This window comes from Salmo salar, chromosome 01, assembly GCF_965601325.2.
Source record: "Salmo salar chromosome 01, fSalSal1, whole genome shotgun sequence".
NCBI lineage: Eukaryota > Metazoa > Chordata > Actinopteri > Salmoniformes > Salmonidae > Salmo > Salmo salar.
The window spans coordinates 156,608,273-156,635,398 of NC_138291.1; the positions used below are offsets into that span (position 1 = coordinate 156,608,273).

Below are 27,126 nucleotides of genomic sequence, written 5' to 3' on the forward strand. Positions count from 1 at the left end.
CGCATCAGCCCGAGGTCTCCAGCAAAGCGTATCAGCCCGAGGTCTCCAGCGATGCGCCTTAGCCCTGAGCCTTCAGCGGGGGTGGACAGGTTAGGTTGGGGACTAAGGCCAGAGCCTGAGCCACCTCCATAGTAGGAGGATGGGGGAGGGGGGGGTGTAACACAAGAACCGTCGGTGACGGTGGCCACCCTCCCTTCCCTCCCTTTAGTTTGGGATTATTTTTGTTTTGGGGTTTATTTTTGTGGGGTTTTTTGTGTTTTTTTTGTTTGAGGTGCATCCGGGGTCTACACCTTTGGGGGGGGGTACTGTCACGTCCTGACCAGTAAAGAGGTTGTTTGTTATTGTAGTTTGGTCAGGACGTGGCAGGGGTGTTTGTTTAATGTGTTTCGGGGTTTGTTGGGCAATGTTCTATATTAGTCTATTTCTATGTCTGTGTCTAGTTTATTTATTTCTATGCTTAGTTTATTTGTTTGACCTTCAATTGGAGGCAGCTGTTTCTCATTGCCTCTAATTGAAGGTCCTATTTAGTAGGGGTGTTTTTTCATGGGATTTTGTGGGTAGTTGTTCCGTGTGTGTAGCTGTGTGCCTCACAGGACTGTTTTCTCGTCGTTGTTTTTGATTAAGTGTTTGTTTGGTTTTCTTCGTAAATAAAGAAGATGAGTTTACACATTCCCACTGCGCCTTGGTCCCATCTTTACGACGAGCGTGACAGTTCAAGAGTAGCCTACAACTTGCCCACATTCTTTAACGTATGTATACTCAGAATGGACTGATACATTGTACCTTTAAGCATAACTCAAATAATACCACATAGAATGGTCAAGTGCCTCTGAATCTGCTCAGTGGGCATTGGGCATTCTATCTAACTGTTAATGTTTACCAAGGGAGTCTTGGTTATTCAGCTAGATAAAGAAAAAGCACTTTAAAGTTGCCAAAGGAAAAATAGTCCATCTAGGGCTGTGAACAGTGCCGCAATTATCAGGTTGTTCAGAAGATAAGACTTCATATCCACTGGAGAGAGATGGGGGTATCTGGGAGAGATGGACAGGCACCTGCTCATATGGATCTGGACAGTCATGGGTGAAGGTGGATGGACTGTGTGAAGGACCATACCTCCCCAACACCAGCCATCAGTGACAGGCAGTGACCAGTAAGCAGACAAGAGACCCAGACAGCAATCAGAGGGATGGGACTACAGCACTGGAAGGTTTGCAACAATGACTGTCTGTCTGTGCTCTTTTATACATATTGAAAGTACATTTGCAAAACTATCTATTTTTAAGTGTAATCTACAGTCCTTTCAGTTGCAAATACAACTATGTGGTGTTATTTTAAATATGTGCAATTAAGGTACAATTTATCAGTCCTGTTTAAGTATACATGATTTGAATTTGGGTCTGTTAGATACTCTTGAACTGTATTCTTATTCTCTCTCTAGTTGATGAGCCCTTGCTCTGGAATCCCGTTTTAAACTAAAGTCACAGCTTTAACAAGTGACCTGATCTCTCAAGCTTTCTAAACTATTCATTCTCTACATGGATGTTTGCTTTTGTAATAGAATGAGTGTCTTAGAAGTCAAGGTAAAAAAATAGGTGCTTTCCAACACACTGTTTCTAGGCATACAGAAGTGTTATGTGTTTCTTAGAAGAGTTTAGAGAAGTGGAGCATTACACTGCGGCGTTAGTTCTGTTGGAAGACACTATTGTATTGGGAAATCAGGGAGGGATGGATGGGCAGTTTCCTCTGTCTGACATGGCCCTTTCTGAACAGTACAGAACTTGATCTCTTCCCTTCTCATAATCTGATAAACCTATTTTATCATACAATTTGTGTAAAGAAAAAGGGACTTTCCCCACAGTCCCTTTAGGGTGATTCCTCCCCTTGTTAGTGGTCTATCTCAGCCTCCTGGTTTCAGCCAATTGGTGTGCACGAATGGACATTTGGACTCACCCACTCTAGCTCAGAGTGATTATCATCTTCAGCTGATGAGGATGCAAAGTTAGGCTGGGGACCAAGTTTTCACAGTGTTTTCTAGAACGCTGTGAGTGCATCGACATAACCACAACAAGTAAGATCACAAGTCATTCGGATTGAAATTCCTTCATAAAAACATCTTCAAATGGAAACAGCTGTGCTGAGCTCCAGCTAGCCATTTTTACAAATTGACTCTAGAAAGGCTGGCTAAAACTTTTACATGTGCAACTTTTGAAAAGTCCTCTGACATAACCGAAAAAGCTACTGTACCTGAAAACAATCTTCTCTACTGATAAGGTATGTGTTAGGTCAGTTGTGTAAAGTACTTAAGTAAAAAATACTTTAAAATACTACTTAAGTAGTTTTTTGGGGTATGTGTATTTTACTTTACTATTTATATTTTTGACAACTTTTACTTTTACTTCCTAAAGGAAATATTGTACTTTTTACTCCATACATTTTCCCTGACACCCAAACGACTCGTTACATTTTGAATGCTTAGCAGGACAGGAAAATGGGCCAAATCACACACTTATCAAGAGAACATCCCTGGTCATCCCTACTGCCTCTGATCTGGAGGACTCACTAAACACAAATGCTTCATTTGTAAATGAGTGTTGGAGATGGCCCCTGGCTATACGTAAATTTAAAAAACAAGAAAATGGTTCCAATCTGGCTTGCTTAATATAAGGAATGTTAAATAATGTATACTTCTACTTCTGATACATAAGTATATTTTAGCAATTACATTTACTTTTGATACTTAAGTATATTTCAAACCGAGGACTTTTAGACTTTTACTCAAGTCATATTTTACTGGGTGACTTTCACTTTTAATTGAGTAATTTTCTATGAATGTATTTACTTTTACTCAAGTATGAAAATGGGTAATCATTATGTACGACGAAATACAGTCTCTGCAAACCTATTTGTCTTCATCACCAATATGGCCATAGCAGAGCATGGTAAACACCAGCTCAATGTTAACCACTGTAAACACACAATTTATTACCACCAACACCGTAGATGGTAGTGATACTGTGTCCTAACAGCCCTCTGACTAACACGTCAAATAGTGCAAGTTATAGTTTTTATCTCTGTCCACTAACATCTCAATGGAGGCCTTCCATCCACCAATGATGGTCCCAACAATCCCATCCTGCTTAGTAATAGTTTTTCTACAGATATGTTATTGTATCACATTTGGTTTGTGTATCTTGCTAAACTGAGAAACATAACATTTAACTGAGAAAAAAAAGCGGGGAGGGACAGAAGATGATGATGATAAGAGAGAGAGAGAGAGAGAGCATAGTGCTGCTGTGCACACTGAGTACGTACATCCCGATACAGTTATCTTTCAATCATCAACATAGAGCATCACAACCCTTTTCACCTCTGCCTTCTGTGGACACTTCGAGCAGGGTCCACATCAACGCATCAACAGGAGCAGACAAGATTGGGACTTCACATCTACTGACCCACAGCCCACCTCCCAGGTTAGTGGATCGAGAGGGACAGAATTATTGTGCCGTCCATGGCATGTTAGAGAGGGAGTGAGTTTTGTTGTATTATTGATTTTACTCTGTATTGTGAATTGGTTAGATTTGAATGTGTCTCGGTTCCTGCTACTTTCAGTTACTCAGACTGCTCGTATCTGCGTCTGGTGGTCGGAGCTACATGTGTTACTTGTGTTACTTCTTGTCACTCTAATCTACTGTGCAAAGATCCAAAAACTCAATTAACCCTTTACACTCGTGAGAATTGGCCTTTATTGATAGGAATAAATTGAAACGCTTCTTACAGAAGAAATATGAATTAGATAACCATGGTATAGCAGCAATTGAAAGGGAACAGTTTCAAGATTAAGGGGAAATTATTAGTCATCAGTTCACCTGACACAAGGCTGAATTCAAATATGAAACTATTTATTTGTTGATAACAGCATCTGAAAATACTCTGACAAACAGAAAGTGTTTTTTGTTTAAAATCTATTAATTATTTAAGATGAATGGGTATAAATCGATCTCTGAATGTGCTACCGTGTTGAAACCACTCCCTCATGCTGCACTATGATGTAATGATTATTAGTGCCCAGCTTCAAGTACTTTCAGATTTCACATCCTACGTCAGACAGGCCCAGAAAAAAAGACTACTTTGTCCATGGGAACCAGGGCTATCAATCAATGCAAGCCATTTCAATCTAGGGTATCCACAGATCAATTTATAAGCAAAAAAGGACGGTAGGACCCGATACCAGAACCACGCAGGTCTCCTAAAAGCAAGCTGTCGGGCACGGTTTTCTCCAGTTCACAGGAGGTGTAGGCAACACTGTGTGCTAACTAGCAACACCGGTAGACAGTGTCCTTCGCCCCCGCCTGTCGGCCCAATTTTCTCCAGGACACAGCAAGCGGAAGGCGTGGCCGACACCATGTGCTATATAACGAGCAAGCTAGCACACGGTGTCGCTAACTAGCTAGCTAGTTAGCACATGGTGTTGCACCAGCCTCTTGCCACTGACTAACAAGGTAGCTAGTTGCAGTAGCACACTGTTGCCCCAGCCTCCCATATTCCAGAGAAAACCATGCCCAATAGGTGGGTGCGAAGTACACTGTCACCCACCTCCCATTAGCACAGCAGGCAGGAGGAGGGGGTCGACATCATGTGCTAGCTAGCTAGCGACACCGTGTGCTAGCTTGCTCGTTATATAGCACATGGTGTCGGCCACGCCTTCCGCTTGCTGTGTACTGGAGAAAATTGGGCCGACAGGCGGGGGCGAAGGACACTGTCTACCGGGATGACCACTAGACGGTGTCCTTGGTCGTCGCCTGTCGGGCACTGTTTTCCCGCAGTTCTCTCAACGATGCTCAGGGCAGGTGTTCGGCATGCGGGATCGAAGGACACTGTCTACCAGGAGCGAAAAAACTCAGATAATACTTATTTTTTTCCTTTTGACCCACATTCAAAAGTGTCACACAAACATGCAGATGTCTTGCGGGGGGGGGGCGTTCAAGCAGGAACCAATGGGATGCTCAAGGGGAGGCGTTCCTGAAGATGCAGGAATGCCGACATGCAGGAACTCCCCGAATTGCAAATGTATAGGCAATGGAAGGCAGGCTTCATCAGCGCATCACACACCACTTTGCAATGAGCTGGAGGCAGTATGAATTTGGAAAACATATACTTACTACATATTATGAGGCATGTCTTACCTTGCTAGTAGCCTAGTCAAAATCAGACCATCTTTAATTGTCCAGTAGCCAAAGCCATAATCCTAGTCATATTATCAACCCATGCTAGTTGTTGCAGATTAGATCTCCCCTATTTCTGAATGGATATTTTATCTCTGTCACATGAAACCGCTTGCATGTGCTGTGGGCTTTTGACAATAGTTTTTTTCCGATAATTGCCTACTGCCTTGTGTGCATTGCTGCGCTTATAATGTGAATAAATAATATACTGAACAAAAATATAAACGCAATATCAACAATTTTACTGAGTTCATATAAGGAAATCAGTCAATGGAAGTAAATTCATTAGACCCTAATCTATGGATTTCACATGACTGGGCAGGGGCGCAGCCATGGGTGGGCCTGAGGGGGGCATAGGCCCACCCACTTGGGAGCCAGGTCCACACACTGGAGAGCCAGGCCCAGCCAATCAGAATGAGTTTTTCCCCACAAAAGGGAATTATTATAGACAGAAATCCTCCTCAGTTTCATTAGCTGTCCCAGTGGCTGGTCTCAGACGATCCCACAGGTGAAGAAAGGTCCTGGGCTGACATGGTTACAATTGGTCTGCGGTTGCGAGCCAGGTTGGACGTACTGCCAAATTCTTTAAAATTACATTAGAGGCAGCTTATGGTTGAGAAATGAAAATGATTCTATGGCAACAGCTTTGGTAGACATCCCTGCAGTAAGCTTGCCAATTGCACGTTCCCTCAAAACTTCCTGTGTGACAAAACTGCACATTTTAGTGGCCTTTTATTGTCCCCAGCACAAGGAGCACCTGTGCAATGATCATGCTGTTTAATCAGCTTCTTGATATGCCATACCTGTCAAGTGGATGGATTATCTTTGCAAAAGAGACATGCTCACTAACAGGGATGTAAACAAATTTGTTCCCAAAATTTGAGAGAAATTAGTTTTTTGTGTGTATGGAACATTTCTGGAATGTTTTATATAGGTTCATGAAACATAGAACCAACACTTTACATGTTGCATTTATATTTTTGTTCAGTATATAGTTTAACAAAATGTTTCATCAAAATGTTCTGATCTGTTGTATCAGACTCATTGCTTTGAAAGTTTTTAATGTATCATCCCACAACTGTCCCAGGGTCTGTTTGGAATAGGCTATTTCTTTCAGTACAAGCTGACCAATAGAATAGGTAAACTTTTCTACTACGGGGAATAGGAGATTGACATAGGTTAGTGATTTTGATGTTCGTTACGTTGGCTGAAGAAACGTAGGCCTAAATGTGGACAGTTATTCTAACATCTTCGAAGTGTGCATCAGAATTCTATATGAAGTACCGCACATTGTTGCATCCTCGGCTTGCATGTTCTGTTGATATGAATTACCATAATCTAAATGTAACTTCTGTTATTCTGAGTACCGTGGACGCCCTAATCAGGTTACACACCCAATGCATATAGGTCCGGTAAATTTCTCAAATGTCTGGTAAATTCAAAGTCTGCCAGTCCGGTGCCACAGTTTCCTAACTGAAACCCTGGGATGAGGGCAACTTCTTGTCGGGTGAGGTGCTCAAGTTCAGAGCAGCTGTCAGTCAAAACCCAAACAGGGCTGTGTAGTGCAGAGACAGAGCTCTGACGTCATGAATAGCATGTTACTGTATGCCTACAGCCACTGTGCTCCAATGTAGGCGTTTATCAGTAGTAGAAAGTTTATCAAGCCCCTTTCTCATCCTCCTAGATCTATCCGCTGCCTTCGTGAACCATTAAATCCTCCTCTCCACCCTCTCAGGGTTGGGTGTCTCAGGCTCTGCACACTCTTGGATTGCATCCTACCTGGCAGGCCGCTCCTACCAGGTGACGTGGAGAGGGTCGGTGTCTGCACCACGTTGTTTCACTACTGGTGTCCCCCAAGGCTCGGTTCTAGGCCCTCTTCTCTCTATACACCAAGTCATTCAGCTCCGTTATTTCCTCACATGGTCTCTCCTATCATTGCTATGCGGATGACACTCAACTACTTTTCTCCTTCCCCCCTTCTGACACCCAGGTGGTGACATGCATCTTCGCATGCCTGGCAGATGTCTCAAATTGGATGTCAGCCCACCACCTCAAGCTCAACATCGACAAGATGGAACTGCTCTTCCTCCCCCCCGATGGCCTGCCTGCTCAAAGACCTCTCTATCACGGTTGATAACTCCAGTGTCACCTTCCCAGAGTGCAAAGAACCTTGGCGTGACCCTGGACAACACACTGTCGTTCTCTGCAAACATCAAAGCAGTGATCCACTACAGCAGGTTCATGCTCTTCAACATGCGTAGAGTACAACCCTACCTCACACAGAAAGTGGCGCAGGTCCTAATCCAGGCACTTGTCCTCTCCCGTCTGGACTACTGCAACTCGCTGTTGGCTGGTCTCCCGGCTTGTACCATCAAACCGCTGCAACTTATCCAGAATGCAGCAGCCCGCGTGGTTTTCAATCTTCCCAAGTTCTCTCATGTAACCCGCTCCTTCACACATTCTACTGGCTTCCAGTTGAAGCTCACATCCACTTCAAGACCATGGTGCTTACATACAGAACAGCAAGAGGAACTGCCCCTCCCCCTTCAGGATATGTTCAAACCCTACAGCCCAACCTGAGAACTCCGTTTTGTCACCTCAGGTCTTGGCCCTTACTTAACCAGCACTTTCACTTGCCCCCCCCCCTCCTAGCTCTGACTCTACTGATAGCTACGATATTGAGGAAAAATGTGGTTATCCTACCTAGCTATCTGAAGATTAATGCACTATGGAGAATGGAGCCTGGAAGGGATGGCGGCCGTTTTAAGGGCTCCTAACCAATTGTGCTATTTTGTTTAACTTATTTTGTACATAATGTTGATGTTACCGTCTCTTATGACTGAAAATAGCTTCTGGATATCAGAACAGCGATTTCTCACCTTGAAGTGGGCAAATATTTTTTATTTAATGAGTGTGACGTGCAGGATATAATGTTGCTTCCAGACAAGGATGAAAATCCTCGTCATTCACGTGAATAAAATAAGGAAATACAAGGGGCGCAGATCAGGGTGCCTTGTGAGAATTCGTCAGCCAGTGGGTAACCCGCATCTACCATCCGTTCTATTGGCCAACGAGCAATCACTGGAGAATAAACTGGATAAGCTCCGTTCGAGACTATCCTACCAACGGGAAATGAAAAACGAATATCTTATGTTTCACGAGTCGTGGCTGAATGACGACACAGATAATATACAGTTGGCTGGATTTTCCGTGCATCGGCAGGACAGAACAGCTACTGTACGTCCAGTAACACAAGGGGTGGGTTGTGTGTCTACTTGTCAATAACAGCTGGTGCACAATTATAATATTAAAGGAGTCTCGAGGTATTGCTCGCCTGAGTTAGAGTACCTCATGATAAGCTGTAGACCACACTATCTTTTCGTAGCGGTCTATTTACCACCACAAACCGATGCTGGCGCTAAGACCACACTCAACAAGCTGTATAACGCCATAAGCAAACAAGAAAATGCTCATCCAGAATTGCCGCTTCTGGTGGCCAGGGATTTTACCTAATTTCTACCAGCATGTCACTTGTGCAACCAGAGGGGAAAAAACTCCAGACCACCTTTGCTCCACACACAGAGACGCGTACAAAGCTCTCCCTCGCCATCTATTTGGCAAATCTGACCCTAATTCTAACTTCCTGCTTACGAGCAAAAACTAAAGCAGGACATACCAGTGACAGACTCAACAGGGAAGTGGTCAGATTACGCGGATGCTACGCTACAGGACTGTTTGCTAGCACAGACTGGAATATGTTCCGGGATTCATCCAATAGCATTGAGGAGTATACCATCTCAGTCACTGGCTTCATCAATAAGTGCATCGACGACGTAGTCGTCCCCACAGTGACCGTACGTACATATCATTTTTTACATTTACATTTTAGTCATTTAGCAGACGCTCTTATCCAGAGCGACTTACAGTAGTGAATACATTTCATACATTTTTTAAATACTTTTTTTTGTACAGGCCCCCCGTGGGAATCGAACCCACAACCCTGGCGTTGCAAACACCATGCTGGCGTTGCAAACACCATGCTCTACCAACTGAGTCACAGGGAAAGCCCAAACAGAAGCCATGGATTACATGTAACATCCGCCCCAAGCTAATGGCTAGAGCTGCCGCTTTCAAGGAGCGGGACACTAATCCGGACGCTTATAAGAAATCCCGCTATGCCCTAAGATGAACCATCAAACAGGCAAATCATCAATACAGGACAAAGATTGAATCCTACTACACCGGCTCAGACGCTCGTCGGATGTGGCAGGGCTTGCAAACTATTACGGACTACAAAGGGATACCCAGCCGCAAGCTAACCAGTTACGCGAGCCTACCAGATGGGCTAAATGCCTTTTATGCTTGCTTCAAGGCAAGCAACACTGAAGCATGCATGAGAGCACCAGCTGTTCCGGACGACTGTGTGATCACGCTCTCCGTAGCCGATGTGAGCAAGACCTTTAAACAGGTCAACATTCCCAAGGCTGCAGGGCCAGACGGATAACCAGGACGTGTACTCAGAGCATGCGCGGACCAACTGGCAAGTGTCTTCACTGACATTTTCAACCTCTCCCTGACCGAGTCTGTAATACATGCATGTTTCAAGCAGACCACCATAGTCCCTGTGCCCAAGAAAGTGAAGGTAACCTGTCTGCCTAAATTACTACCGCCCCGTATGGTAGCCATGAAGTGCTTTGAAAGGCTGGTCATGGCTCAGATCAACAGCATCATCCCGGAAACCCAACCGCCCCAACAAATCCACAGATGACGCAATCTCAATCGCACTCCACACTGCTCTTTCCCACCTGGACGAAAGGAACACCTATGTGAGAATTCTGTTCATTGACTACAACTCAGCATTCAGCACCGTAGTTCCCACAAAGCTCATCACTAAGCTAAGGACCCCGGGACTAAACACCTCCCTCTGCAAATGGATCCTCTTGTACTCTCTGTTCACCCATGACTGTGTGGCCAAACACGATGGTGGTAGGCTTGATCACCGTTGTGGTAGATGGTAGGCTTGATCACCGAGACAGCCTATAGGGAGGTCAGAGACCTGGCAGTGTTGTGCCAGGACAACAACCTCTCCTTCAACATGAGCAAGACAAAAGAGATGATCATGGACTACAGGAAAAGAAGGGCCGAACATGCCCCCATTCACATCGACGGGGCTGTAGTGGAGCAGGATGAGAGTTTCAAGTTCATTGGTGTCCACATCACCAACAAACTATTATGGTCCAAACACACCAAGAAAGTTGTGAAGAGAGCACAACAATGCCTTTTCCCCCCTCAGGGAGACTGAGATTTGGCATGGGCCTCCAGATCCTCAAAGTTCTACAACTGCACCATCAAGAACATTCTGACTGGTTGCATCACCGCCTGGCATGGCAACTGCTCGGCATCCGACAGTAAGGCGCCAGTACATCACTGGGGCCAAGCTTCCTGATATCCAGGACCTATAGACTACTAGGCGGTGTCAGAGGAAGGCCCAAAAAACAGTCAATCGTTTTGGGTAGCCTTCCACAAGCTTCCCACAATCAGTTGGGAGAATGTTGGCCCATTCCTCCTGACAGAGCTGTTGTGACTGAGTCAGGTTTGTAGGCCTCCTTGCTCTCACACGTTTTTTTTCAGGGCTTTGTGATGGCCACTTCAATACCTTGACTTTGTTGTCCTTAAGCCATTTTGCCACAACTTTGGAAGTATGCTTGGCGTCATTGTCCATTTGGAAGACCCTTTTGCGACCAAGCTTTAACTTCCTGACTGATGTCTTGAGATGTTGCTTCAATAAATCCACATAATTGTCCTCCCTCATGATGCCATCTATTTTGTGAAGTGCACCAGTATCTCCCGCAGCAATGCACCCCCACAACATGATGCTGCCACCCCTGTGCTTCACGGTTGGGATGGTGTCCTTTGGCTCGCAAGCCTCCCCCTTTTTCCTTCAAACATAACGATGGTCATTATGGCCAAACAGTTCTATTTTTGTTTCATCAGACCAGAGGACATTTCTCCAAAAAGTACGATCTTTGTCCCCATGTGCAGTTGCAAACCGTAGTCTGGCTTTTTTATGGCGGTTTTGGAGCAGTGGCTTCTTCCTCGCTGAGTGGCCATTCAGGTTATGTCGATATAGGACTTGTTTTACTGTGGATATAGATACTTTTGTACCTGTTTCCTCCAGCATCTTCATAATGTCCTTTGCTGTTGTTCTGGGATTGATTTGCACTTTTCGCACCAAAGTGCGTTAATCTGAGCAATATGACGACTGCGTGTTCCCATAGTGTTTATACTTGCGTACTATTGTTTGTACAGATGAACGGGGTTTTTCAGACGTTGGAAATTTGTCGCCAAGGATGAACTAGACTTTTGGAGGTCTACATTTTTTTGTTCTGAGGTCTTGGCTGATTTCTTTTGATTTTCCCATGATGTCAAGCAAAGAGGCACAGAGTTTGAAGGTAGGCCTTAAAATACATCCACAGGTACACCTCCAAATGACTCAAATGGTGTCAATTAGCCTATCAGAAGCTTCTAAAGCCATGACATCATTTTCTGGAATTTTCCAAGCTGTTTAAAGGCACAGTCAACTTCGTGAATGTAAACTTCTGACCCACTGGAATTGTGAAACAGTGAATTATAAGTGAAATAATCTGTCTGTAAACAATTGTTGAAAAAATGACTTGTGTCATGCACAAAGTAGATGTCCTAACTGAAATGCCAAAACTATAGTTTGTTAACAAGAAATTTGTGGAGTGGTTGAAAAACAAGTTTTAATGAGTCCAACCTAAGTGTATGTAAACTTCAACTGTATGTATACATAAACATTCATACATATACATACTTTCTTTAGAATATACCTTTATTTTTCCCCACAAACCCTACCACCCCTCCCCAATTGGAGTAAACTAATAAACAATAACACTTAGGCTTCTACCTTCAGTTTATACATATTATACACATTTTACAGACACAAGTTTGTTTTTAGTCCTTCCTCTATTTCTGTTGTCCATCCAGTTTGGTTTCTATTTGTACCTGTGCTACACATTTTACAAATCCCGTATGTTTTTACATTGGTTATCTTGTTATTAGTCCCGCCCTTCAGCTCCATTCAACCCCTCCCATCTATCTTTTAACACCGTCTATTTTGGATTTCTATTTGCCATATATTTTTCAACTGTGCTGTGATGCTTCACAAAAGTACTGAACCTTTTATTCTCATGGCTTCTACAGATTGTAAATTAAAGAAGCATTTTTGAAAAAAGAATTATTGATTGATTGACTATGACTTTCCAGATCACCCAGTATTGCTATCTGCAGTGTTAGTTCTAGGTAAATGTTGCAGTTCTTCAGCTGTTCCTGGAGCTGTGACCAAAAACACGCTACATGTGGACAATACCAAAATAAATGATCTAATGACTCTGCCTCCTCACAGCAAAATCTGCAGAGCTGATGTTCTAACTTTATACACTGCACTCTTTGAGAGAGGTAGTTAGCAAACCAGGCCAAATTCCCCTCAGAGACACCAATACTCCTTAGCCGGCCCACAAGGATGGAATTGTTTACCGTATCAAAAGCTTTGGCCAAGTCCAAAAAAAAATGGCAGCACAACATTGCTTAGAATCATTGGCAATGGTTGTAGTGACACATCCATAACCTGAGCGGAAACCAGATTGCATACCCGAGAGAATACAATAGACATCGAGAAAGCCAGTGTGGGAGATGATTCAATGTAACTAGGTGCAGTTGCTATGCGGAGAAAACATCAAGCCAATAATTACATTGGCCAGATGCAGAAATGATGTCATCTAGTGCATGACTCCAATATTATCAGGCAGTATTTAGACTGTCCACTTTGAAGAGCTAAGACAGAATGGCTATATAAGGAATGGAAAATATAGGACCAGGGCCCCGCTACCATTATAACCTATACTGCTGTCAGATGTGGGCGTTAACAAGCAAGAACTGAGATGGAAAGATAATGGTGGAGAAAGGTCAAGGGAAGCTATTTTCATATAGAGGGAGGGGACTCTATACGTTATGCAAAGACAGAATGCTATAAAGGCAGGACTCTGGAATATGAGAATTTTGTCTTTTCCATGGAGGGGCTCGGCTCTGTAACATTTGTGACAAAACTATGGCCTGTAGGACCTGTCTGGTTGGCTGAGATATCAATAAATCAGAGCAACGCCTTATCATGGACAGACCTCTTCCCATTACATTAACCATTGAGTCTATATGTTTTGACAATGATAGCTTGCTATCTAGGGTGACACCCAGCAGTTTAGTCTCTTCAATTTGCTCAATAGCCACATTATACAATAATAGATCAAGATGAGATTTAGGGTTGAGCGAGTGACTTGTCCCTAGAGATGCTTTTCATTTTTTAGATATTTAGCAACAGCATATTGCTAGTTACCCATTCTAAAACTGACTGGAGCTCTATGTTAAAGGTGTCAGTTATTTATTTGACTGTTGCAGTAGAAGGTTATTAGTAAAAAATAATGGTCCTAGCCGGCTGCCCTGCAGTACATCAAACTCAACAAAATCATTTGCATGAAAGAAAAGCCTCTGTGTTCTATTGGATAGGTAACTGACCATCCATGATAAGGCAGAGGATATTAATCCATAGCACAAAAGAAGTCTCACAAAACAGCTCCCACAATCTTATCAATTTCTTTCAGCCAATCAGTAATTTGTGCTAGTAACGAGCATGTTGAGTGGTGTCATGACGTTGGCCTGTGGGTAAGGTTTATGACCCCCCCCCCCCCATAAATACCTTTCTCCCTTCCCTCTTTCTCTGACTCTACTGAAGGACTCTTGAATAGCCTTTGTTAAACATAGAGAGTCTGGGAACATCAAACAAGTGGGGGGAAAGGAACCATATTTCGGTAATAGAACCAGTTGAAAATACATTACATTACATTACATTTAAGTCATTTAGCAGACGCTCTTATCCAGAGCGACTTACAAAATGGTGCATTCACCTTATGATATCCAGTGGAACAACCACTTTACAATAGTGCATCTAAATATTTTAAGGGGGGGGGGGGGGGTTTAGAAGGATTACTTTATCCTATCCTAGGTATTCCTTAAAGAGGTGGGGTTTCAGGTGTCTCCGGAAGGTGGTGATTGACTCCGCTGTCCTGGCGTCGTGAGGGAGCTTGTTCCACCATTGGGGTGCCAGAGCAGCGAACAGTTTTGACTGGGCTGAGCGGGAACTGTGCTTCCTCAGAGGTAGGGGGGCCAGCAGGCCAGTGGTGGATGAACGCAGTGCCCTTGTTTGGGTGTAGGGCCTGATCAGAGCCTGAAGGTATGGAGGTGCCGTTCCCTTCACAGCTCCGTAGGCAATCACCATGGTCTTGTAGCGGATGCGAGCTTCAACTGGAAGCCAGTGGAGAGAGCGGAGGAGCGGGGTGACGTGAGAGAACTTGGGAAGGTTGAACACCAGACGGGCTGCGGCGTTCTGGATGAGTTGAAGGGGTTTAATGGCACAGGCAGGGAGCCCAGCCAACAGCGAGTTGCAGTAATGCAGAGGGGAGATGACAAGTGCCTGGATTAGGACCTGCACCGCTTCCTGTGTGAGGCAGGGTCGTACTCTGCGAATGTTGTAGAGCATGAACCTACAGGATCGGGTCACCGCCTTGATGTTAGTGGAGAACGACAGGGTGTTGTCCAGGATCACGCCAAGGTTCTTAGCACTCTGGGAGGAGGACACAAGGGAGTTGTCAACCGTGATGGCGAGATCATGGAACGGGCAGTCCTTCCCCGGGAGGAAGAGCAGCTCCGTCTTGCCGAGGTTCAGCTTGAGCTGGTGATCCGTCATCCACACTGATATGTCTGACAGACATGCAGAGATGCGATTCGCCGCCTGGTTATCAGAAGGGGGAAAGGAGAAGATTAATTGTGTGTCGTCTGCATAGCAATGATAGGAGAGACCATGTGAGGATATGACAGAGCCAAGTGACTTGGTGTATAGCGAGAATAGGAGAGGGCCTAGAACAGAGCCCTGGGGGACACCAGTGGTGAGAGCGCATGGTGCGGAGACAGATTCTCGCCACGCCACCTGGTAGGAGCGACCTGTCAGGTAGGACGCAATCCAAGCGTGGGCCGCGCCGGAGATGCCCAACTCGGAGAGGGTGGAGAGGAGGATCTGATGGTTCACAGTATCAAAGGCAGCAGATAGGTCTAGAAGTATGAGAGCAGAGGAGAGAGAGTTAGCTTTAGCAGTGCGGAGAGCCTCCGTGACACAGAGAAGAGCAGTCTCAGTTGAATGCCCAGTCTTGAAACCTGACTGATTAGGATCAAGAAGGTCATTCTGAGAGAGATAGCAGGAGAGCTGGCCAAGGACGGCACGTTCAAGAGTTTTGGAGAGAAAAGAAAGAAGGGATACTGGTCTGTAGTTGTTGACATCGGAGGGATCGAGTGTAGGTTTTTTCAGAAGGGGTGCAACTCTCGCTCTCTTGAAGACGGAAGGGACGTAGCCAGCGGTCAAGGATGAGTTGATGAGCGAGGTGAGGAAGGGGAGAAGGTCTCCGGAAATGGTCTGGAGAAGAGAGGAGGGGATAGGGTCAAGTGGGCAGGTTGTTGGGCGGCCGGCCGTCACAAGACGCGAGATTTCATCTGGAGAGAGAGGGGAGAAAGAGGTCAAAGCACAGGGTAGGGCAGTGTGAGCAGGACCAGCGGTGTCGTTTGACTTAGCAAACGAGGATCGGATATCGTCAACCTTCTTTTCAAAATGGTTGACGAAGTCATCCGCAGAGAGGGAGGAGGGGGGGGGAGGGGGAGGAGGATTCAGGAGGGAGGAGAAGGTAGCAAAGAGCTTCCTAGGGTTAGAGGCAGATGCTTGGAATTTAGAGTGGTAGAAAGTGGCTTTAGCAGCAGAGACAGAAGAGGAGAATGTAGAGAGGAGTGAGTGAAAGGATGCCAGGTCCGCAGGGAGGCGAGTTTTCCTCCATTTCCGCTCGGCTGCCCGGAGCCCTGTTCTGTGAGCTCGTAGTGAGTCGTCGAGCCACGGAGCAGGAGGGGAGGACCGAGCCGGCCTGGAGGATAGGGGACAGAGAAAATCAAAGGATGCAGAAAGGGAGGAGAGGAGGGTTGAGGAGGCAGAATCAGGAGATAGGTTGGAGAAGGTTTGAGCAGAGGGAAGAGATGATAGGATGGAAGAGGAGAGAGTAGCGGGAGAGAGAGAGCGAAGGTTGGGACGGCGCAATACCATCCGAGTAGGGGCAGAGTGAGAAGTGTTGGATGAGAGCAAGAGGGAAAAGGATACAAGGTAGTGGTCGGAGATTTGGAGGGGAGTTGCAATGAGATTAGTGGAAGAACAGCATCTAGTAAAGATGAGGTCAAGCGTATTGCCTGCCTTGTGAGTAGGGGGGGAAGGTGAGAGGGTGAGGTCAAAAGAGGAGAGGAGTGGAAAGAAGGAGGCAGAGAGGAATGAGTCAAATGTAGACGTGGGAGGTTAAAGTCACCCAGAACTGTGAGAGGTGAGCCATCCTCAGGAAAGGAACTTATCAAGGCGTCAAGCTCATTGATGAACTCTCCAAGGGAACCTGGAGGGCGATAAATGATAAGGATGTTAAGCTTGAAAGGGCTGGTAACTGTGACAGCATGGAATTCAAATGAGGAGATAGACAGATGGGTCAGGGGAGAAAGAGAGAATGTCCACTTGGGAGAGATGAGGATTCCAGTGCCACCACCCCGCTGGCTCGATGCTCTAGGGGTATGCGAGAACACGTGGGCAGATGAAGAGAGAGCAGTAGGAGTAGCAGTGTTATCTGTGGTAATCCATGTTTCCATCAGCGCCAGGAAGTCTAGGGACTGGAGGGTAGCATAGGCTGAGATGAACTCAGCCTTGTTGGCTGCAGACCGGCAGTTCCAGAGGCTGCCGGAGACCTGGAACTCCACGTGGGTCGTGCGCGCTGGGACCACCAGGTTGGAGTGGCAGCGGCCACGCGGTGTGAAGCGTTTGTATGGCCTGTGCAGACAGGAGAGAACAGGGATAGACAGACACATAGTTGACAAGCTACAGAAGTGTTGTTTCTTGTATTATTGTCTCCTGTGTCTTTAGAGAACTGTTTCACTTTGATATCCTTTTTCTTCTGTCCTGATTTTCTCTTTCTTTTCTTCTGTTAACTAGATATTCTTTGTTGTTCTTCGTTAGCTAGCTAGCTTCTTCCAAAAGAGTCCCTAGCAACTGCTTAGCAACTGGTAAACAATTCAGCTAGCTAAGATAAATAACTATTTTTCATAAAATTGTAGTTTTCAAAAGCCTATCTTCTTTGTTTGTTGCTTGTTTTTTCTCCTATTCAGTCTTGCAGTTTTCTTTTGCTTTTTTCCGATGTACTTCACTCTAAAAACCATGTAAATTTCAATATTTAGAAAATATATGCGTTGGTACTTAATGTATATGATGTCTGTTCGGTTGTCATCTGAGACATTATGACTGATGACAGGATGACATAAACTGTATCTGGGAAAGTCTACACATTCTAGTTATCAGATTCACATGGAATTGTTGTGCAAATTAAATGTTTGAATATGAAACTATTTGTGATAAGATTAAATGTAATTTTAGCTTCCAAATGAAAGAATTGGGTTTTCATAAGGTTAGAGCCCTGCTCAATCAGTGGCCCGCCCCTGTGAAGAGACATGGGTTATAAACTATGAAACACACCCTTCTCTCCCTCCACTATATAAGCCCTTGATGAAAATGTAACCTCCTGTTCCGAGGACGATAGGACGACGGTCCATACGTTAAAAAGGACTAACATGTCAACTACAGAACTAAGCCAACCTCAGCGTGAGCTTTGGTTGTGAATGGTATGAACTTTGAACTCTTATTCACTAAAGAAGTGAGACATCCTAGCCGTTGAGTTAGCAACAGCAGCTGTAAACGTGGGCTAGGAAAGGATGGACGACGTATCCAGTCTAACACAAAACGACGATACTATGACGTATCCAATTTACCACCAGAGATTCTTCCGAGGACAGGAAGATCTCTGTTGGCCAACACGGCCAGCATCTACGACCAACCTACAGAAGCGCAGCTCAGAGTAAATATTTATTGCATTTTCCTTTTCCAAATGGGCGGTAATTTAGAATGCATAAGATACTGTATTTACGATAGCACAGCTTCTCCCTTTGTTCCTCAGTCTTCCTGCTCTTTCATTCAAGCCCATCCCCCTCTCTTTGTATAACAAGCCATCATACAGGTTCCGTCCACCAGGGATGTTTTCTGTATGACATCATTTGCATTCTGTGTATATGTAATTCTGTGTGATTAGTTAGGTATTTAGTAAATAAATAATTAAACCCAATTTTGTCTTGCTGATTTAACTTGTTAGCCAGGGTTCGTGAAGATAACCAAGAATTTACAACTTTCAGATGAGACTGAAATAAGGTGACGATTAATATTGACTGCTATTGATGTAAAATATTACTAGGTCTTTCAGAGTTTATTCGGAAGATAACAGCTCTATAAACACACTTTCGTGGTGCCCCGACTTTCTAGTTAATTACATTTACATGATTAGCTCAATCAGGTAATATTAATTACAGAGAAAGTATTTTATAGGATAGCATGTCATATCACTTAATCCGCCATAGCCAAAGACACGACAGTGGCCTTCCCTATAAGCATGCTGAAAGTCTGTTCATTTGTTTTCTGTAAAATAACATTGTATTTGGTGACATGGGGACAAGCACAGAGTGGGGAAGGATAGACAACCACAATACAGGAAGTCAAATGTAACACGCAACACAAACAAAATAAGAATGACAAAGCATGTTAAACAGTAGCAAACAAATTCAATCTCCAACTGATCAGTCCTATCTTTGACCAAACTACTCCCAACATGTAAATTGAGATGGTAGAGATGGTGACAAACAAGTATGTACATCAAGCAGCTACAAGGAGATACATACTGTAGCTATTGTCATTCAGCCACTTATAACTTTAAAATCAACCGCTCCCTGGATGTCTAATAATACCATGGCATGGATGGAAGGTGTTCCAATAAAATAAGAAGTGATAAGGCCAGTGGGCTACTAGGTACAGATACAGGCTGGTCTCATAGCCTAGAAGTAACATAGTAAACGATAATCCTGGACACTCAAATCAGTATGATATGTTACGTTTGGTATGATTACAGAAGACAAAAGGAGGGTGGTTGGTAGGGTGTATGATGTGAACATCTAGCAACCCAAAGGTTGTGCGTTCTAATCTCAAGGACAACTTGAGCATTTTAGCTAATTAGCAATTACTTACATTTGAGCTACTTTGCAACTACTTAGCATGTAAGTTAACCCTTCCCCTAACTCCTAACCTTAATCTTAAACCCTAACCCCTAACCTAGCTAACATTAGTCAAAACAAATTGTAATTCGTAGCATACGTATTGCAAATTTGTAATTGTATGAATTGTAATTCGTAACAGCCTACCATACAAATTGGATGATGGACATCCACAAATTAATACGAAATGTAACAATTTGAATGTCTCAGATTTTTGTTTACTATGTTATGTTTACCCCTGAGTCAAGGTTAACGGAAACGGAAACCTGTTTTCTCTGCTCATTTCCCTGCAGTGACAGAACCCTGATGACAAACAAGGGTCCAGCTCTACCATGAAATCCCCCTCATTTTGCCTCAGGCTCTTCCTCCTCCTCATCTGCCTGGCCCCTCTGTTCTTTCTGGTGGGACAGGGGAGTAAGGGTGGGCGGGGTCCAAACTCTGACAGAAGCCACAACATCACCATCCTGCTGTGGCACTGGCCCTTTGGCCCTTCCTACAATTTGGAGGGAGACGTGTGCTGGAACCGGTACCGTATCCCTGACTGCCGCCTGGTGGACCAGCGCTCTCTCTATCCCAGTGCTGACCTGGTGGTCTTTCACCACAGAGAGCTGATGAACGGCCAGGAGCGGCTGCCACTCCACCTCCACCGGCCGAGGCACCAGAAGTGGGTCTGGCTCTCTCTGGAGTCCCCTGACAACAGCAGATACCTGAAGCCCTTCAATAACGTGTTCAACTGGACCATGTCCTACCGCCGCGATGCCGATATCACCATGCCCTATGGTAAGCTGCTGCCAAAGAACTGTGATACTGGTAATGATAGCAGCACAGAAGACATCATTCCCAATAATAAGTCCATTCTGGCCTGCTGGGTTGTTAGTCACTATGAGCCTCAGCACAGCAGGAGCTTGGTGTACAAGAGCCTGAAAAGAAGCATCCCAGTGGAGGTGTATGGTCGCTTGAGAGGGAGTGTTTTGGCCTCCAGCGACCTGCTGCCCACCATCTCAAGCTGCTACTTCTACCTGTCCTTCGAGAACTCCATCTCCAAGGATTACATCACTGAGAAGCTCTGGCGGAACGCTTACCAGGCAGGGGCAGTGCCTGTGGTTCTGGGTCCACCGCCAGATGACTACATAGCTGTGGCTCCACCTAACTCCTTCATCCACGTTGAGAACTTTCCATCCACCAAGGAGCTGGGGAACTACCTCTGCCAGCTGCAACTGGACAAGGAGAGATATGCTGGGTACTTTGCGTGGCGGCATAGCTATCAGGTGAAATTGTATACAGACTGGAGGGAGAGGCTATGTAGCATCTGCCCTCAGTATCACAGCCTGCCTGCTCAGAAGGTTTACCATGACCTGGAAGCCTGGGTCAGGAAGTGAAACCACACCCACGGTTCACTTTGGCACCTCAGACTTTCTGCATCCCAAATAGCACCCTTTTCCCTATGCAGGTCGTTACATTTAACAAGGGCTCACAGGGTCTGGTCAATAGTAGTGCACTATACAAGGGGAAACAGTGACATTTAGGACACCTTTTAAGAATGTTAAGATGGTCTTCTCTAGGACCAGCTCTTTTCACATAAATGGACATTTCAGCAATAAACCTCCCCACGCAACTGTGAGGAACAGGGAAAGTGGTTGAGCATTTATGGGTAATCGGTGTCACGATTAGCTGCACTGTTAAGCAATGTGTTACACATACTGCGTTTATATACACAATAGCATATTCACTGCAGAAGTCTCAAACATTAAGGTAACAATGTAGATTTAACACTAATGCTGCAGTGAAACCTTGTAACATGCACAACTCAGTATAAGAACCTCAATCGTAAAAAGAACCAAAGCAGAGAAGGTAAATGTTCAAGTTGGAATAATTGTTACAACAGGTTGGCATGGAAAATATTTAATTGTGTGGTGAAAAAGTTACATCTTAAGGTTGCGCCAGAGAAATAGCCAGAGTTTCAATAAATTATCAAATATGCTTTTATTTATAAACATGAGATTGTGTAAATATCTCTAGTCAAGAGATTTGAGTCACATACAAGATGAAGTCATTTCAACTACACATAAAGGCACTAGATTGTGCCTGCGCAGGATGGCCATTTCAGATTTGTTTTGATCAAGTTTGTGTACGAGTGGTGATGTAATCAGCGCTGTAACAGTGAAAACCATTAACAATACAGGTCCCTGATGATCATGTTAACATAAGTAACACATTGGTTAATCCCCTTACAGCAATGGCTACTATTAGATTAAAAACAGTTAGGCAACATATGCAATACAGACATGGGTAACAAACATGGCAGGATTTTTTTAAGACAATCAAAAAATGTATTTGTATACTTCCACTATACCTTCTGGACAAGAATGCAAAGAATATTTAAAGAAATAGTAGGTAAAACAATGGTCATCTAATAGATAACCTCTGGACGAACTGCAGCAGTAAGACAGCACAAGGATATTCAAGATAAAGAAAAAAAATCTCATTTTTAAAATATAAAAAAAAAAAAAGGTCAGACAACTTTGTGCAAAAGCATAATCTCACAGCAGATATTCAGAGCCAATCCCTCCCCATGGTGCAGGATGGAGCATTCAGTGCTGTGCAGATTACTTGTAGCTGAACTGGGTGGGAGGCAAGGCCCTAAACCGATGAACACTTTCAAATAGACCAGGAATTTGCAGCATTTCTTTACTGTATTCGCCTTTGATTGACTTCCTCCCCATTGTTGAGGAACTGGATACAGAGGACAACATCCTTGGTTGGGAGGGACTGGTGGAATGAAGAGGTAGATAATAGCCATGTTGGGTGGGAAAGGGAGGCCACATGGCCACAGCTGGTTTGGAGAACTGGAACACGTTTAGCTGGTCAGGTGACCCACCAGTCCAGGGTGCAGGGCCTGCTTAAAGACATCTGGCCTCTGGAGGGGGGGCATGTAAAAAGTGGGGGCCCCGGTGTGGCTGGATAGGTGGTACCCCTGCCCAGGGAGGGGGGAGTGGGTCATGTGCGGGGGAGGTGGGCTCTGCTCGTAGTACTGTCCTTCACACTCCTCATCGAAAGGGAGGGCCAGGCGCTTGCCTTTCTGTCTGCGGTTACAGAACCACACACGCACCACCTGCCAAACACAACAGTCACATGCTGTCCAGAATACTCCCCACTTCCTTAATTTTTAAAATATAGAACCTGACAGTGTCAGATGAGTCATCACATACAGCACTAAGATTCAAACCATGGAAACACAGGAAAAGCATATTTACCATAAATTAATTTAGGGTCCATTTCATCTAAGAGCAACTTAGACTAAAAAGCCATGCAGGGTTGGGGAAATAAAGGCCAGTAGGTGACCGAAAGGAAGTGAGGGAAAGCTGTATCAGTGTGGGACTCACATCTCTCTCCAGACACAGGTCATCTGCAATGTGTGTGATCTCCTGGGTGTTGGGCTTGGGGCACTTGATAAAGTAGGACTCCAGAGCCGTGCGCACCGAACCCTCCAGACTGGTCCGCCGCTTCCTCTTCCTGGTGTCCACAAACACCCGCTCGATCTTGTACATCTGGGGATACAAGCATACTCACATTCAGACTGGGACATTTCAGTGTGCTTTGGGCCATTGCAGAGGACATAACGCTATTGGTCCCCCCCAAAAGGGCCTCCCCTCAAATACCAAATGCAAAAGTTGAATGGTGAACATTTTCTAATAAATATTACTTTGGTTGGCCATGGGAAGTTCATGGCCAACAAGATGGAATCCTAGACACATTGTGCAAACCTGATGCTGCTCTGGACCAGCTGTGATTCTAAACAAAACAAAGGTATCTGATAATAAAGAGTTTGATTAGAAGAATACTCACATCCTGAGGGTTGTCAGAGCTCTCAGCCTCATTCAGCCATCTCCGAAGCAGGGGCTTCAGCTTGCACATATTCTTGAAGCTGAGCTGGAGGGCTTCGAAACGACAGATTGTAGTCTGGCTGAACATCTTGCCTAAACAGAGAACGAATCATTGTCAGTAGTTGACACTAGGGATTAATATTTTCCCAAAAATCTACCAAATCGCAATACCGGGAATAATTCATATGTATCCTGGGAAATACACAAAAATCAGAGCGTTTAAAACCAAGATATGGTCACTCAGGATTCTCCCAAAATAAGATTGTCACTGAGCCGAATTGGAGTCTTGGGTAAGACACTAAGGAAAGATTTCACAACAAGAGAAACTAATATTTAGTAATGATTGAGTAACTGCTCCCCAATAACGTTGTGAATTGCGAAACAGGTAGTTGATCAATTCAGTGCTTTATCATGCTCCTCAATTCAGCATTTCATCAGTAGGCCTAGGCTATCTCGAGACAGACATGCACTAACAGCAGGCAAACAAAGTCAATGACCAAAGTGATTAAGCTTGCTAGATAACCAAAACTTTCTATTTGGCAAAATCGAGTGGATTATACAGATAGCAGATCAGCTCATGAATAACGGAAGGTGAAGAGGAACTTGTTTAAATATCAATGCATCTTAACCGGGACCAGCTGTTTAAAAGATATATACAGATCTACCATCAGACCTTGTGTTGTTTACACGTACTCTACCGAAGCTCTCATTCAGGCAGCAATACGAGACAGCGCAGAGAAGCGGGGAAACTTTTTTCCCCCATGCATATGCGAGACGTGATTTGATAATGCCACCTATAGATTACAGAATAAAGTTAGCAATGTTAATGCTAGACAGGATCCGGATGTTGGGTTTCAGTGGGATTGGGAAGATAGGAAAATACCCAAACTCTATATAGGGCTACTACGTGAGTAAATAGATAAATTACACTTGATTTATGCTACATTATTGCATGCTAAATGTTTGATCAGTGAGAGTAGCAAACGAATAAATGAGCTACCACTTCCACTTGTCCAGCCAGATATCATTTAACCAAATATACAGACCCTGGCTTTTGGTCGGGAGTAGGACAGGCTACTACGCGAGTAAAGCGCAAAATACACTTGTATAACATGCTAGCTAAATGTTCTGATCAGCAAACTACCAAAACGATATTTATTAGCACAGACCTCAATTTAGCTATCATTTCCCAGGCTTAAATTGTTACCAAATATCTAAACGGAGATTCAGTGAAAACAAAAGATCTGACATTGAATTATCTAGACTAGTCCGCCACTCTTGTCTCAAATCAGCGACACGGCCCTGTCCCAATGAAAACGGTGCTGAAATTATAATCTAGTTGACCACACACACACACGACTATTGCTTTAAGAATTAGTACAACGGTTTTATATCACTTTTGGAGTTTCAGTATAAGCAAGATCTTGATAAATGCCTTCAATTGTATTAGCCTAATTAATTCCAATATTTTCATAATTCAGCTGAACAAAAGGTGAGTTTTCCTCTGCACTTTTTCTCGGCCCAATGGCTGTTTCTTGTCTCCTCACTCAGCTGCCGCCCGCCACCGCCACATTGAGAACAACACCAGTTCAAAACAATAGTGTACGGCTGTCAGGTTAGGGCTCATTTCATTTATGTGACGTTGAACCAGTCATGGGCTTCAGCTCACTGGTCTTGGTTCAGAACGGGATCGAACTTCCAATTCTGGTGAGAGGTTTAAAGTGCATTCGGATCTGGTGTGTAGTACAGCAGTGTCAATTATGCGTGTGCTTTGAATTTATGGCGATTGTGTGAAGTAAATACACTATGCGTCCATGGGACAAGCTGTTCGCATAATGGAAATATATATTTTAAATGGCACAATATGCTGCACATAGTGCATTTTGAGATTATTGCATTAGTGCGATATTGGGGGGGGGGGGGGGGGGGTCATTTCCCGGAACTGGTCCTTAATTGTTTTCGGGAAATGTAAAAGAGTGGTCCCGGGATTGCAGTTACCCATATTAATCCCTAGTTGACACTGCAACAACTACAGTAGGTGTCAAACACAAGGACCATAGTATTCTATGGTTTCCTAAGCCAATTTAACGGAACACTCAGTAAATTCAAAGACCAAACACGCATTAATATTAGGCTGTGACATAGGTTAATGGTAGTTTTAGTGTACGCCTAATCCAAACTCACCATAAAGGTTGCCTAGAGCCATTCCTACATCTGCTTGTGTGAAACCCAGTGTTATACGCGTGTGCTTCAGCTCCTTGGCAAACTGTTCCAGCTCCTCAGTTGAAGGGTTCTCCTGTTAAAAAGAGGCACACTTACTAAAGACTTTAGGAAACATTTTCCATCCCTTAACTTTTTTATTAATAGGCAGGCCCCAGGGTAACAAGCTAATAGGACATCATGGGGATAACGGTACATAGGCCTATTTTCAGACTCACCTCTTCCTCCGAGTCGCTGCACCCACCGCTGGAGGATCCATTGCTTTGGGTTTGCGCCTGGGGCGCTTGGGCACCTTGGCTTGCGCTCCCGTTGAACGGGATCCCGGGTAACCCATTGCTGGGGGGTGACGGCGAGAGCGATGGGGATGTTGAAGACGATGTTGAGGGTATGGAGTTAAAGTTTTGAGTATTGGAACTCGCAGCAGTGATGTGGGGAAGGCCAGGCCAAAACGAGGGGTTCCATGGGGTCGAGTAGTAAACCCCTTGAGCCACAGCGGACGACGGAGTTGGATACTGTTGAATCTTTACCTCACACTCGTCATTGACATCCTTCTCAAGCTTTATATTAGGCATTTTGATTTGTTCCCTGACTTCGGCAATGGGTGGGCTCAGGTTTGTGGCCTGCGTAGTCACTGCAACCCTCGGTACTTGGCCGGTGTATTCGGGAGCAGCGATGGGATACCAGTGTTTGGGTTGGCAAAAGTCACCGGCTTGTAAATCGGAAGCCCTATAGTCACCACCAACTGGTGGGAATTGGAAAAAGGTTTGAGGTGTTGGAGGCAACCCATTGTATGCAGTCTTGTTGAATAGAAGACTGTGGTGCTGTAGAACGCCGTGAGGGATCTGGAGCGACGTGCCTCCAAACGCCTCTTGACTCAAGGCCTGGGCGTACATGGGTCGGCTGAAGTCATCCGGCCGGCTGTTGCAATCCGAAATAGGGCTCTGAGATCGCTCCGACATTCTCCTTGATTTGAATCTCAGACAATGTGGTTCAGGCACTTGGTTAAAGTCAAGGACACGCTTGCAGTCTATTCCGTCTATATACCCATTACGCAAGATAGAAAATTGTTTCTGAACGGCGTGCCCTGAACACTTGAGGGTGGCAAGAAAATGTCCAAACGCCAACGTTTTTTGAGCAATTCCTTAAAGGGTGAAAATCAATCCCGAAAGTTCCTCGTCACGCTGTGTGGAAACAAACCTGTACAGAAATAGAAGCCTGTGTGCGAGATACCCATCAACTGTAGTCCATTGAGTCTCGAGTTCACCACCTACTTCACCTTAAAATGGCCGTCTCACAACACCCCAGCTCCACAGTTTTTTTTAATCAATCGGTGTTGGGATGTTAATTGCCTCGCCTCCCATTGGCCGCGAGAGACAATCATACACAGCTGATTGTGAATTTGCGAACGAACTTGATTTTTCCCCTTCACGGTGAGATAATGGTCCATGCTATCAGGGATCATTGGGACGTCCCTACCCCCCATTGAAGTTGAAATGTAAATGGTTAGGTAAGGG

At 44.7% G+C, this 27,126-nt stretch overlaps 2 protein-coding genes across 3 annotated transcripts; one reads left to right on the top strand and one right to left on the bottom strand.

Moving 5' to 3' along the window:
- The first annotated feature begins 1,995 nt into the window (after nt 1-1,995).
- Nucleotides 1,996-21,481, top strand: LOC106567339 (alpha-(1,3)-fucosyltransferase 7-like). 2 transcript variants are annotated; one of them, XM_014136484.3, is made up of 3 exons: nt 1,996-2,271; nt 3,396-3,470; nt 19,802-21,481. In XM_014136484.3, the coding sequence occupies exon 3, from the start codon at nt 19,841-19,843 to the stop codon at nt 20,885-20,887; it is 1,047 nt and encodes a 348-aa protein (XP_013991959.1). In that variant the 5' UTR covers nt 1,996-2,271; nt 3,396-3,470; nt 19,802-19,840; the 3' UTR covers nt 20,888-21,481. The 2 variants fall into 2 exon arrangements, with proteins under 2 accessions (XP_013991959.1, XP_013991950.1); XM_014136475.3 differs by lacking the exon at nt 1,996-2,271 and having other exon boundaries at nt 3,288-3,470.
- LOC106567323 (POU domain, class 5, transcription factor 1) lies at nt 21,467-27,069 on the bottom strand. The gene is made up of 5 exons (XM_014136460.3): nt 25,831-27,069; nt 25,577-25,688; nt 23,355-23,485; nt 22,892-23,056; nt 21,467-22,620 (listed from the first exon to the last, which is right to left on the bottom strand). The coding sequence occupies exons 1-5, from the start codon at nt 26,569-26,571 to the stop codon at nt 22,366-22,368; spliced, it is 1,404 nt and encodes a 467-aa protein (XP_013991935.3). The 5' UTR covers nt 26,572-27,069; the 3' UTR covers nt 21,467-22,365.
- Nucleotides 27,070-27,126: the final 57 nt, after the last annotated feature.

Bases quoted from the DNA above. Each gene is read 5' to 3' on its own strand.
- LOC106567339 (XM_014136484.3), top strand. From the start codon at position 19,841: ATGAAATCCCCCTCATTTTGCCTCAGGCTCTTCCTCCTCCTCATCTGC.
- LOC106567323 (XM_014136460.3), bottom strand. From the start codon at position 26,571: ATGTCGGAGCGATCTCAGAGCCCTATTTCGGATTGCAACAGCCGGCCG. The intron at 23,486-25,576 runs GTGAGTTTGGAT...TTCTCTGTTTAG, and splicing joins GGCTCTAGGCAACCTTTATG to GCAAGATGTTCAGCCAGACT. The intron at 23,057-23,354 runs GTGAGTATTCTT...TTGTATCCCCAG, and splicing joins GCTCTGACAACCCTCAGGAT to ATGTACAAGATCGAGCGGGT.